Genomic DNA, 12,499 nt, shown 5'->3' with positions numbered 1-12,499 from the left:
TTGGAGATGGAGTTTTGCTCTTGTTGCCCATGCTGGAGTGCAGTGGTGTGATCTCAGCTCACTGCAACCTCCACCTCCCTGATTCAAACAATTTTCCTGCCTCAGCCTCCAGAATAGCTGGGATCAGAGGCGCCTGCCACCACACCTGGCTAATTTTTGATATTTTTAGTAGAGGCGGCATTTCACCATGTTGGCCAGGCTGGTCTTGAACTCCTAACCTCAAGTGAGCCACCCGCCTCGGCCTCCCATAGTGCTGGGATTACGGGAATGAGCCACCACACCTGGCCGAGATTCACATTTGCAATAAGATAAACCATCCTGTTTGCTCCGGCTCCTCATTGAAGGGTCACAAAGTGATATTATGGGCAACAATCTATAATGATTTCCAATTTTTTTTCTGCTTTCAGTGGAGTTTTTATTTGCAATTTATTAATTAAATTGACAATGTTCTTAGTAGAAAAGCTTGTAGAAGTAATGTTTAGCATAGGAGAATTTACTAAGTTGTCTTTTCCCCTTTTCTCACAGGGAGTCTAATCTCCAACACTTATCAGTACTGGAATTAACAGACTCTGGTGCTTTAATGGCAAATAGGTTTGGTAAGGAGTGGACTATGTACACATTTCATTTTAAACTGGGGATTTATTGCATATTCATTAAAGTGGTCTCTTGCCACCTTTGCCATAGAAAGGTTGCTAGGCTCTTTGCTTTCAGAAGGCATGAGTAAGCTGTGGCCTGAGATCTCCGTTTGTGGCATGGGGTCTGTGAAGCTGTAGTACCAGATCAGGCGTATGTTAAGGATATTTTATATGTATATATATAGCTGCTTTCCCGTTCTGTTTTGATGCTTCAGTGATTAATTTAACAAAATCATTAAAAAATTCATTAACGTTTATGGTAACTTTTGTAATCTTAGTCAACAGATATTTAAAGTATCCCTCGTGTTTGAAAACCATTCTGGAGAATTTATTTTGTATTGTTGTGGTATAAAAGTTGAAATCCTAGGGCTAATTGTATTTATCATGAAGAATTTCTAAGGAAGGCACTTAAGTGTTGTGAGATCAGTGAAAAGAAATGACTGTAACTTTGATGTGAATGGTGTTTTCATTGCATTTTTATAGCGCTTCACAATTTACAAACTACTTTTATTTATGGTGCCACTGGATATATACCCATGATACATTTCCTCTTTTGAAGTGCTAAATTGTTTTTTACAGGCATAAAATGAATTGATAGATTATTTTAATTGAAAATTGATATTACCACTACACAAAACTGTCATAACTTTTTCTTTTTAAGTATCTAGTCCTCAGACTATTGTGGAGTTATTCTTCCAAGAAGTTGCAAGAAAACACATTATATCTCACCTCTTCTCTCAGCCAAAGGCACCTCTGAGCCAAACTGGATTGAATTGGCCTGAAACAATTACTGCAATTACCAGTTATTTATTGCAGCTTTTGTATCCTTTTATTTAAGAGCCAGTGAAAAGCTCTCTTCTGGCCAGGCATGTTGGCTCACTCCTGTAATCCCAGCACTTTGGGAGGTGGAGGTGGGCTTATCGCTTAAAGCCAGGAGTTCGAGACCAGCCTGGCCAACATGGTGAAACTCCCATGTCTACTAAAAATACAAAAATTAGCCAGTCGTGGTGGCCTGCACCTGTAATTCCAGCTACTCGGAAGGCTGCGAATAGCTTGAACTTGGGAGGCGGAGGTTGCAGTGAGCCAAGCTCGCGACACACACTCCAGCCTGGGTGGCAGAGTGAGACTCTTCAAAAAAAAAAAAAAAAAAAAAAGCAGTTCTTTTCTATCTAAATAGTCTAAGGTTCTTATTTTGCCTATGTAATGAAATACCTGGGTCTGTTTTAAGACATTATTCAGCCGGGCTCCGTGGCTGACGCTTGTAATCCCAGCACTTTGGGAGGCCCAGGCGGGCGGATCACGAGGTCAGGAGATCGAGCCCATCTTGGCTAACACGGTGAAACCCCATCTCTACTAAAAATACAAAAAAAAATTAGCCGGGCGTGGCGGTGGACGCCTGGAGTCCCAGCTACTTGGGAGGCTCAGGCAGGAGAATGGTGTGAACCCAGGAGGCGGAGCTCACAGTGAGCCAAGATCGCGCCAGTGCACTCCAGCCTGGGCGACAAGAGTGAGACTCCGTCTCAAAAAAAAAATTATTCATTCGGCTGGATGCAATGGCTCATGCCTATAATCCCAGCACTTTGGGAGGCCAAGGCGGGCAGATCACTTGAGGCCAGCAGTTCAAGACCAGCCTGACCAACATGGTGAAACCTCACCTCTACAAAAAAATACAAAAATTAGCTGGATGTGGTGGCATGCGCCTGTAGTCCCAGCTACTCAGGAGGCTGAGGCAGGAGAATCACTTGAACCTTGGAGGCAGACGTTGCAGTGAGCTGAGATCATGTCCCTGCACTCCAGCCTGGGCAACAGAGTGAGACTCTTTCTCAAAAAATAAAAAATAAAAAATAAGACATTATTCATTCAACAAATATTTATTGAATGGCTCTATATGCCAGGTACCATATTATGTGCTGGATGTCCACTGGCACCAATACTGTGTTCTGCAGTACACCAGCTGGAATTGAAAATGAACACCCAGTAATGAAATACAGGCTTTTAAAAATTTATTTATTTTTAGAGACAGGAATCTTACTGTGTTTCCCAGGCTGGTCTTGATCTCCTGGGTGCAAGCAGTCCTCCCACCTTACCCTCTCAAAGTACAGGGACTGCAGGAGTGAGCCACCATGCCTGGTGAAATAGATGCTTTATTCCGTAGTTACCTGAGTTCTAAGCTCTGTAACAAGTCTCCTGGTATATATGTAACTGTTTAACTGTATTCTAGTGACGATGAAAGAACATGTGCTTGGCCAACTTCTCTTCCTTGTTTTTGTAAATTAAGCTATTTTATGGACTTTTCTGAATTTGATGCCCAATGTATGTGTTTAAGATTTGCCAACAAAAATTAAGAAATCTCCTTAACCAATGACTAGATGGCCTAGCAATCCTGGGTGTCTCTTTCTAGAATGTTTGATGGGAAATTGTCAATATGTACAATTGCAGGTGAGTTCCTTTGAACATTTCACATCTACACATTCTTGTAAAGCATGGGATTGCAGAATATTTTTCTTTGTAAATGTGAACTGCATTTTAAAGGACCACAATAATTTAAACTTGATTATGCGAAGACATACCCCAAAGAGATTGTTCTCTATTTCTGTACCATCCTGAACTTGCTTGATCTTGTCTGATCTATGAAGCTAAAGAGGGTTGGGCATGGTTAGTACTTGGCTGAGAGAATACCTGATTCTAAAGGCTTTTAAAGTAAGTAATAAAATAAATTTTTAAAGAGAGAGATTTTTCTCTACTTCTCTGGACAGTATCATTCCTAACATGATTTTTTTCTAGAATGTCTTTTTTTTTTCTTTTCTGAAATGCTGGAGTACCGTGGCATGATCTTGGCTCACTGCAACCTCCACCTCCTGGGTTCAAGCAATTCTCCTGTCTCAGCCTCTCGCGTAACTGGGATTACAGGCTCATGCCATCACGCCCTGCTAATATTTGTTTTTTTAGTAGCGACGGGGTTTCACCATGTTGGCGAGGCTGGTCTCAAACTCCTGACCTCAAGTGATCCACCCACCTCCCCAAAGTGCTGGGATTACAGGCATGAGCCACTGCGCTGGCCTCTAGAGTATCTTTTTAAGAAATTAACTCTGCTAGGTTTTCTTTATAGTAATACAAATGTACTATTGTTTTCATATACATCCTTTACTGGAATCTAGTCATTGAACCAATAAATACCAAAAATTGGAAAATTGCTGAGATGTAAAGTATGTGTATGTGTGTTACTGAACTCCTGTTTGTGTAAGGAAAGGGGGAATGGATGAGGAAGGAAGGCAACAGGGGTAGGTTTTAATCTCAGAATTATGTCAGGAAATAAAACATTTGTTCAAATGCTCTCTTTTCATCCTCTGTGAAGAAGAACTTGGGAATGAGTATCTCCTTAAGAAACATTTATTTTCTAATCAGAAAGCACCTTTTATGCCTTTAAGGATTATATTCAACTGCTCCATCCCTGGTGTCAAGTCAATGTTGGTTCCTGTCGATTTATGCTGGGAAGGTGTTACCTAGTTACAGGAGAAGGACAGAAGGTAAACTACATTTGAAACTACATTTGAATGGTAAATAAACTTTAACGCAAGGAAGTTGCTTAGCTTCCATTTGACTAGGTTTTAGGGGATGGGAGACATAGAATCCTCTAGACAAAGTTAAAGAAGACTGTACTAATGTCAGTCAAAAGCATAATATACATGTGAGAACTATTTACTTTCTTGTATTCTGCAATTTAGATAAGACTCAGGAACATAAGAAAATATTACAACTCTCCTGCCCCTGTGTGTTTTTAGAGATTCCTTTTGTTATTATTATTATTATTATTTTGTGGAATCAGGGTCTCACTGTGTTGCACAGGCTGGACTCAAGCAATCCTCCCACCTTGGCCTCCCCCAGTGCTGGGATTACAGGCATAAGCCATTGCGTTTGGCCAGGATACATTTTTATAAATCAAATTTATTTACTTATTTTATTATTTCTTTTAGACAGGGTCTTGTCACCCAGACTGGAGTGCAGTGGTGTAATCATGGCTCACTGCGGCCTCAACCTCCTGGGCTCAAGCAATTCTCCTACCTCAGCCTCTCAAGTAGCTGGGACTACAGGCATGCGCCACCATTCCTGGCTAATTTTTAAATTTTTTGTAGAGATGGGGTTTTCCCATGTTGCCCAGGCTGGTCATGAACTCCTGGGCTCAAGTGATCTGCCCGCCTCAGCCTCCCAAAGAGTGTTGGGACTACAGGCATGAGCCATTGTACCCAGCCCAAATTTACTTATTAATTACATTATTTTTATTGCTTTATGCTGCTTTTTTTCTCATTATGGTAGTTTACATTTTTAATTTTTTCCCTGATCTATTATATAAATTTTCAAACAGACAGGAAAGTTTAAAGACTTTTACAGTGAACAGTATTTACCTATCACTCAAATTCTACAATTGTTAACATATTGCTACAGTTGCCTTATGTATGTATGTGTCAATCATCTTATTAAGGTTTACTTTTTTTTTTTGAAGACAGTCTTGATCTGTCACCCAGGCTGGAGGACTGGAGTGCAGTGGCATGATCTTAGCTCACTGCAACTTCCGCCCACCAGGTTCAAGCGATTGTACTGCCTCAGCCTCCTGAGTAGCTGGGATTACAGGCGCCCGCCACCACACCCGGCTAATTTTTGTATTTTTAGTAGATACGGAGTTTCACCTTGTTGGTCAGGCTGGTCTCAAACTCCTGACCTTGTGATCCACCCGCCTCGGCCTCCCTAAGTGCTGGGATTACAGGCATGAGCCACGACACCCGGCCAATGTTTACTTTTTAAAGTTAAATGTGAGATAAATTTCTAAAAACATGAATGCATCACACAGAATTCAGATGTGTCAGAAACTGTGCATATAGTAGACCATGTTAAATAATGTTGTTTCTTTTTTGGCTTTCCTTTGCATGTGAACCCCTGATTTGTAGCACCTGGAATTGGAATGATCTGTTACAAGTTATTTTATATTTTATTTCTCCAGGCTCTGGAATGTTTTTGTCAGGCAGCATCTGAAGTAGGCAAAGAGGAATTCTTGGATCGCTTGATTCGCTCAGAGGATGGGGAGATCGTGTCTACCCCCAGGCTGCAGTATTATGACAAGGTACATTGTGTCTTGGTTTGGCCTTATACCACCCTGTGTAAAAACACATCTGAAATATATTGCTTTGCTCATTTTGGAGAAAAATACTACCAAAATTTAGTTGCTCCCTGAATTTCCAAATTTAAGAAAAATGAATTTGCCTAGAGAAATTAAGGAAACATGGCTGGGCACAGTGGCTCATGAGTACAATCCCAGCACTTTGGGAGGCCAAGGCAGGCAGATCACCTGAGGTTAGGAGTTTGAGACCAGCCTGGCCAACATGGTGAAACCCTGTCTCTACTAAAAATACAAAAATTAGCCAGGCGTGGTGGCGGGTGCCTGTAATCCCAGCTACTTGGGAGGCTGAGGCAGGAGAATCACTTGAACTTTGAGGTGGAGGTTGCAGTGAGCCAAGATCATGCCGCTGCACTCCAGCCTGGGTGACAGAGCAAGACTCCATCTCCGAAAAAAAACAAAAAGAAATTAAAGAAACATATTTTACGTTAACATTTTTTCCCAGGATCTATAATTAGGGTTAAATGGTGAAATTTGATAAATATTTTTAACTGAAATGAAATTTTCATCATGGTATTTTATTAGCCCAGTTGCCATTAGAATTTTATTACTTAATTTGCACTTTATTAGTCTTGCTTTTATTTCTGGGAATTGACTAGTAATGCTGTATTTAGCCTTAGTTTATAATTTGGACTTGAGGATCCTCTTGACCTGTTTCCTGCCCTTCTTTCCTCTGGTCACTCCATTGTAACAGTGGTGACCTTCTTACCGTCTCATTCAAGTCAAACGCATGCTCTGTTCTCTTCAGGGCCTTTCTGCCTGCTGTGCTGTCAGCCTGAAATGCCCTTCTTCACACGCTCATTCCACTCAGGTCTCTGCTTATCTGTCACCTTCTCAGATAGTGCCCTCTGCCTGGCCTGTGCAGAAAAGCTTTTTTATTCATCCTCTTGCGCACACTTCCAGATTGTATAACATTTCACCATACTCGGTTTCATATTTTAGACTACTATTTATCTGGATTTCCCACCAGAAAGTAAATGCCACAAAAGCAGTCTTCACTGTGTTAATTGCTTATTAGATAAATGAATTTACACTGAAGTAGATTTGTAGCTCTTAATAACCCTTGGCCGGATGTGGTGGCTCACACCTGTAATCCCAGCACTTTGGGAGGCTGAGGCAGGCAGATCACGAGGTCAGGAGTTTGAGACCAGCCTGACCAACATGGTGAAACATCTCTATTAAAAATACAAAAATTAGCCATGGTGGTGTGCACCTGTAGTCCCAGCTACTCAGGTGCCTGAGTCAGGAGAATCACTTGAACCTGGGAGGCGGCGGAGGTTGCAGTGAGCCGAGATCATGCCACTGCACTCCAGCCTGGATGACAAAACAAGACTCCACCTCAAAAAAAAAAACCAAAAAACCCTCTACTTTCCTACTAATGACAATTCTTTTGAATTCCAGTCCAGCCTGGGTGACAGAGTGAGACCATGTCTCAAAATTAAAAAAAAGTATTATGTGCTCTATATAATCATATATACTATACTCTTTTTTTTTTTTCTTTTTTTGAGACGGAGTCTATCGCTCAGTGCAGTGGTGCGATCTGGGCTCACTGCAACCTCCGTCTCCCAGGTTCAAGCAATTCTCCTGCCTCTGCGTCCCAGGTAGTTGGGATTACAGGTGTGCGCCACCACACCCCCACTAATTTTTGTATTTTTGGTAGGGACGGGGTTTCACCATGTTGGCCAGGCTGGTCTCAAATTCCTGGCCTCAAGTGATCCACCTGCCTCGGCCTCCCAAAGTGCTGGGATTATAGGCATGAGCCACCGTGCCTGGCCATGCTATACTTTTGATACGACTGGCAGCGCAGTAGGTTTGTTTACACTAGCATCACCACAAACATGTGAGCAATACATTTTGTTGTGGTGGCTATGATGTCACTAGAAGATAAGAATTTTCCAGGTCCATTATAGTGGGTGCAGTGACTCACACCTGTAATCCCAACACTTTGAGAGGCTAAGGCAGCAGGATCACTGGAGCCTAGGAGTTTGAGATTAGCCCAGACGATATAGGAAGACCCCATCTCTACAAAAAATTAAAAAATTAGCCAGGCATGGTGGTGCCTACCTGTGGTCCCAGCTACTCAGGTGGCTGAGATGGGATGATCACTTGAGCCCAGGAAGTCGAGGCTACACTGAGCTATGCAGTCCAACCTGGGCAACAGAGCAGGACCCTGTCTCAAAAAATTAATAAAAGTAATTGTAAAACTTTTTATTTTATCTTCATCCTTTATAAACTTATATTTTGGATGTGTCATACATATGTATTAGAAAATTGCACGTATATGAGATAGGGAAATGTGCATGGTTGGGGGGCATGCAGACGTTGATAGGGTGGACAATCAAATATGTCAGGCCAGGCATAGTGGCTCACACCTGTGACCTTAGCACTTTGGGAAGCTGAGGCAGGCAGGTCACCTGAGGTCAGGGGATCAAGACCAAACTGACCACCATGGTGAAACTCCATCTCTACTGAAACCACAAACAATTAGCTGGGTGTGGTGGGGCATGCCTGTAATCCCAGCTACACAGGAGGCCGAGGCAGGAGAATCACTTGAACCCAGGAGGTGGACGTTGCAATGAGCTGAGATCACACCATTGCACTCCAGCCTGATTGATTGAGACCCTGTCTCAAAAAAAAAAAAAAGGATTATGTCAGTCATTTAGCAAATTATCTTTAGGGTTTTTATAAAACTGTGGTGTTAATTTAATATTCTTTACATTCGTCTGTGACTTGAACAGTTAGTAGTGAAATTGTATCTATTCTTTCATTCAACAAGCTTTTTTTTTTTTTTTTTTAATAGAGATGGGGTCTCGCCATGTTGTTCAGAATGACAGGTGTGAGCCACCAGACCCAGCCTCAACAAGTATTTACAGAGAGACTACTGTATACTAGGCACTGAGGATAGAGACAGGGTCATGCTGTACCACCCAGGCTGAATTGCAATGGCAAGATTAAAGTTCACTGCAACCTTGAACTCCTGGGTTCAAGCAGTCTTTCCACTTCAGCCTCCCAAGTTGCTACAACTACAGGTGCATGCCACCACAAGCAGCTAATTTTTTTAAAATTTTTTTGTACAGATGGGGGTCTTGCCCTATTGCCCAAGCTGGCCTTGAGCAATCCTGCTGCCTCAGCCTTCCAGAGTACTGGGATTGGAGTTGGAGCCACCATGCCGGCCTACTTAACCTTTCTCAATAATTTTAAACCATAATTTAGTTTAAAGTGCATTACCATATTAATTTTAACGGAAATTTCTTCTATTTCTCGTTAGGTTTTACGACTACTAGATGTCATTGGTTTGCCTGAACTGGTTATTCAGTTGGCTACATCGGCCATAACTGAAGCAGGTGATGACTGGAAAAGTCAGGTAAGAATTGGCTGCAATTTGGTTGTTTTCTTTAAGGTTTGTTGTGGGTGTGGTATGTTCATTAATACTGCTCTTTTTGATACTTGATCTACATTTGGTATTTAGGCTACTCTAAGGACATGCATTTTCAAACATCATTTGGATTTGGGTCACAATAGCCAAGCATATGAAGCCTTAACCCAAATTCCTGATTCCAGCAGGTAATTTCATGATCTTTTTTAGAGAAGACAATTTACCAATTCTGTTTAACCTACTAAGATAGTTTGCCCTCATATTCCTTTCTTTCCTTTTAGGCAATTAGATTGTTTACGGCAGTTGGTGGTAGTTCTTTGTGAACGCTCACAGCTACAGGATCTTGTAGAGTTTCCCTATGTGAATCTGCATAATGAGGTAATTTCAGTTATTCAGTGCTGGCTTTCAGCAAGTATGGTGGTTGCCATGATTGCTACTGACTTAGTTATCTGATTACTTCCCCTTCCGTAGGTTGTGGGAATAATTGAGTCACGTGCTAGAGCCGTGGACCTTATGACTCACAATTACTATGAACTTCTGTATGCCTTTCACGTCTATCGCCACAATTACCGCAAGGGTGAGCAATGTAACCAGACAGTATCTTGGAGACAACCTTATTAATCATGTTTTACCAAAATATTGTGTGTTGGACTTAGGTAATTTTTAATATGTGTTTCAGTACAAGGTTAGCTTAAACTTTTTGAAGATTATCTTGAAGATATGCCCTTGCTTCCATTCTAGAACTTTCTCAAGGCGTTGCCACTGAAATGGCATTCTATTTGCATCTTCTGTCCAATTATAAAGGAAATTAGTGCCGGGCGCAGTGGCTCACACCTGTAATCCTAGCACTTTGGGAGGCTGAGGCAGGTGGATCATCTGAGGTCAGGAGTTCGAGACCAGCCTGGCCAACATGGTGAAACCCCTTCTCTACTAAAAATACAAAAATTAGCCATACGCGGTGGCGGCCACCTGTAATCCCAGCTACTCAGGAGGCTGAGGCAGGAGAATTGCTTGAACAGGGTGGGGCGAGGGGCGGAGGTTACAGTGAGCCAAGATCACACCACTTCACTCCAGCCTGGGCGAAAGAGCAAAACTCTGTCTCATAAATAAATAAATAAAGGAAATTAGCTTTTTCACTAGAGACAGCATGAAGTTTTGAGACTGGTTTTGAGTACCTGTGCTATTTTACCATTGACCTTCTCCCTTTCCACATTTCAGTTCTTAGAGCAAAATTCTGACTGCTTAAATGTGCTTAGGTTATGCGTACAATAGACGATATTCCGCATTAGCTATGGTTAGATTGTCCCACATCCCCTCAATTAAATGCCAAATCAAATCCTTAAAGAGGGGACTAAAATTTACATTTAGGGCTGGGCATGGTGGCCCACGCCTGTAATCCCAGCACTTGAGGAAGCTGAAGCGGGTGGATCACTTAATGTCAGGAGTTGGAGAACAAGCCTGGCCAACATGGTGAAATCCCCTCTCTACTGAAAATACAAAAAATAGCTGGGCATGATGGCGGATGCCTGTGATCTCAGCTACTCAGGAGGCTGAGGCAAGAGAGTCACTTGAACCCAGAAAGTGGAGGTTGCACTGAGCCAAAATCATGCCACAGAACTCCAGCCTGGGTGACGGAGCGAGACCCTGTCTCAAAAAAAAAAATTACATTTAGAAGTTATCAAATGATATACTGGTGAATTCTTTTTTTCTTCATTCAACTTTTTAATTTAAAATTTGTCAAGTCTACAGAACAGTTAAAACATTAATGCAATGAACATCTCCCTATATACCTTTCACCCAAATTCCCCAGTTGTTAATATTTTACATCATTTTCTTACCTCTCTCCTCTTCCCTCCTTTCCTTTTTTCCCCCTTCCTTCCTTCCTCTCTCAATACCTATTGATTTATTTACTTGTTTGTTTTTGCTGGTCTTTCTGAGAGGAAGTTAAAGACATCATGATTTTTTTTAATGTCATCGGTTATTTAATTAGGTTCTTCTTAAGACATTTAGAACACCAATTTGTGAGGATAAATTCCATTTGTCAGGGCAGACACCGATCGCAGGTAGCCCTGGAGCTGAGGAATAGCTTTGATTTTTGGTAAAATTTGTGAGTCCACAGCTTTCTGATCAATCCTGCTCTGCTCTGTAATCTCATATTTCTCTTTTTCTGTGTCGAAGATCTCACCTTCCTGGTGTCTGGGCTTCCACTTTTTCTTTTTTTTTTTTGAGATGAAGTCTTACTCTGTCACCCAGGGTAGAGTGCAGTGGCACCATGTCTGCTAACTGCAACCTCCACCTCCCAGGTTCAAATGATTCTCCTGCCTCAGCCTCCCAAGTAGCTGGGATTACAGGTGCCCACCACCACGCCTAGCTAATTTTTTTATATTTTTAGTGGAGACGGGGTTTCACCATGTTGGTCAGGCTGGTCTTGAACTCCTGACCTCAGGTGATCCGCCCGTCTCTGCTTCCCAAAGTGCTGGGATTACAGCCATGAGCCACTGCACCTGGCCAATAATGTTTTTTATAGCACATCCCTCCCAGACTGCCCTTACCCTGGATCTAGAATACACACTGCATTTAGTTGTGCGATGTCTTTAGGCTCCTTTAATCTGGAGCCTCACTTTGCCTTTGATGACATTGATATTTTTGAAGCATATAGGTCAGTCATTTTTGTAGAATGTATCTTAATTTGGACTTACGTTATCAATGCATTATTTATCAGAACAGCTAAAATGAAAGGAATGTGAGATTGTTTTAAGATTATATTTTGCAATATAATCACCGTGGAATGTCTTAACATTTTTGTACCATTTTTACTTAGAATTTTCTTTGGTTTCTTGCTGATTTTCATTGGAAAAAAATAGATGGAGTTTATTCATAGGCAGGTTCTTAACATTCCTAATAGTAAAACATATTTGCATATTCTTTATTTTCTTGAATCATATAGGAAGGGAAATACAAATTATTAAAGATCTCTCAGTATCTGCTTTCACAATAACGTTTTATCAACCTGCTTAGTACCAGTTTAGCAAGATTAATGTTCAGGTTTTTCTAGAGCAAGGCTGTTCTAAAAGTGCCTTACATATTGCAGGTGTTCAAAAATATGTGTTGAAATGAAAAATAGTTTTATTTGAAAACTGAAAGAATTTTTAATGATATTTTTAATTTCTGGAGTCCCATGCCATCCCAGAACAGTGGACTTTTCAGTATTATAAAAATGAGAATCTGGCCGGGCGCGGTGGCTCAAGCCTGTAATCCCAGCACTTTGGGAGGCCGAGATGGGCGGATCACGAGGTCAGGAGATCGAGACCATCCTGG

The 12,499-nt window shown here is 41.5% G+C and overlaps 1 protein-coding gene across 1 annotated transcript in view; it reads left to right on the top strand.

Annotated features, from left to right (window-relative positions):
* The window catches only part of NUP160 (nucleoporin 160kDa), a 57,964-nt gene that overhangs the window by 27,593 nt on the left and 17,872 nt on the right, over window positions 1–12,499 (top strand). Inside the window, exons 14-22 of the mRNA XM_012001467.1 lie at window positions 488–596; window positions 1,297–1,456; window positions 3,005–3,074; window positions 4,064–4,162; window positions 5,632–5,751; window positions 9,074–9,169; window positions 9,275–9,369; window positions 9,463–9,559; window positions 9,653–9,758. Coding sequence (XP_011856857.1) covers window positions 488–596; window positions 1,297–1,456; window positions 3,005–3,074; window positions 4,064–4,162; window positions 5,632–5,751; window positions 9,074–9,169; window positions 9,275–9,369; window positions 9,463–9,559; window positions 9,653–9,758 — 952 coding nt within the window. The remainder of the gene's footprint in view (window positions 1–487; window positions 597–1,296; window positions 1,457–3,004; window positions 3,075–4,063; window positions 4,163–5,631; window positions 5,752–9,073; window positions 9,170–9,274; window positions 9,370–9,462; window positions 9,560–9,652; window positions 9,759–12,499) is intronic.

Source organism: Mandrillus leucophaeus, unplaced genomic scaffold (genome assembly GCF_000951045.1).
Source record: "Mandrillus leucophaeus isolate KB7577 unplaced genomic scaffold, Mleu.le_1.0 Scaffold66, whole genome shotgun sequence".
NCBI lineage: Eukaryota > Metazoa > Chordata > Mammalia > Primates > Cercopithecidae > Mandrillus > Mandrillus leucophaeus.
Note: the sequence above shows the minus strand (reverse complement) of the source record. Positions and strands in the feature narration are given on the sequence as shown.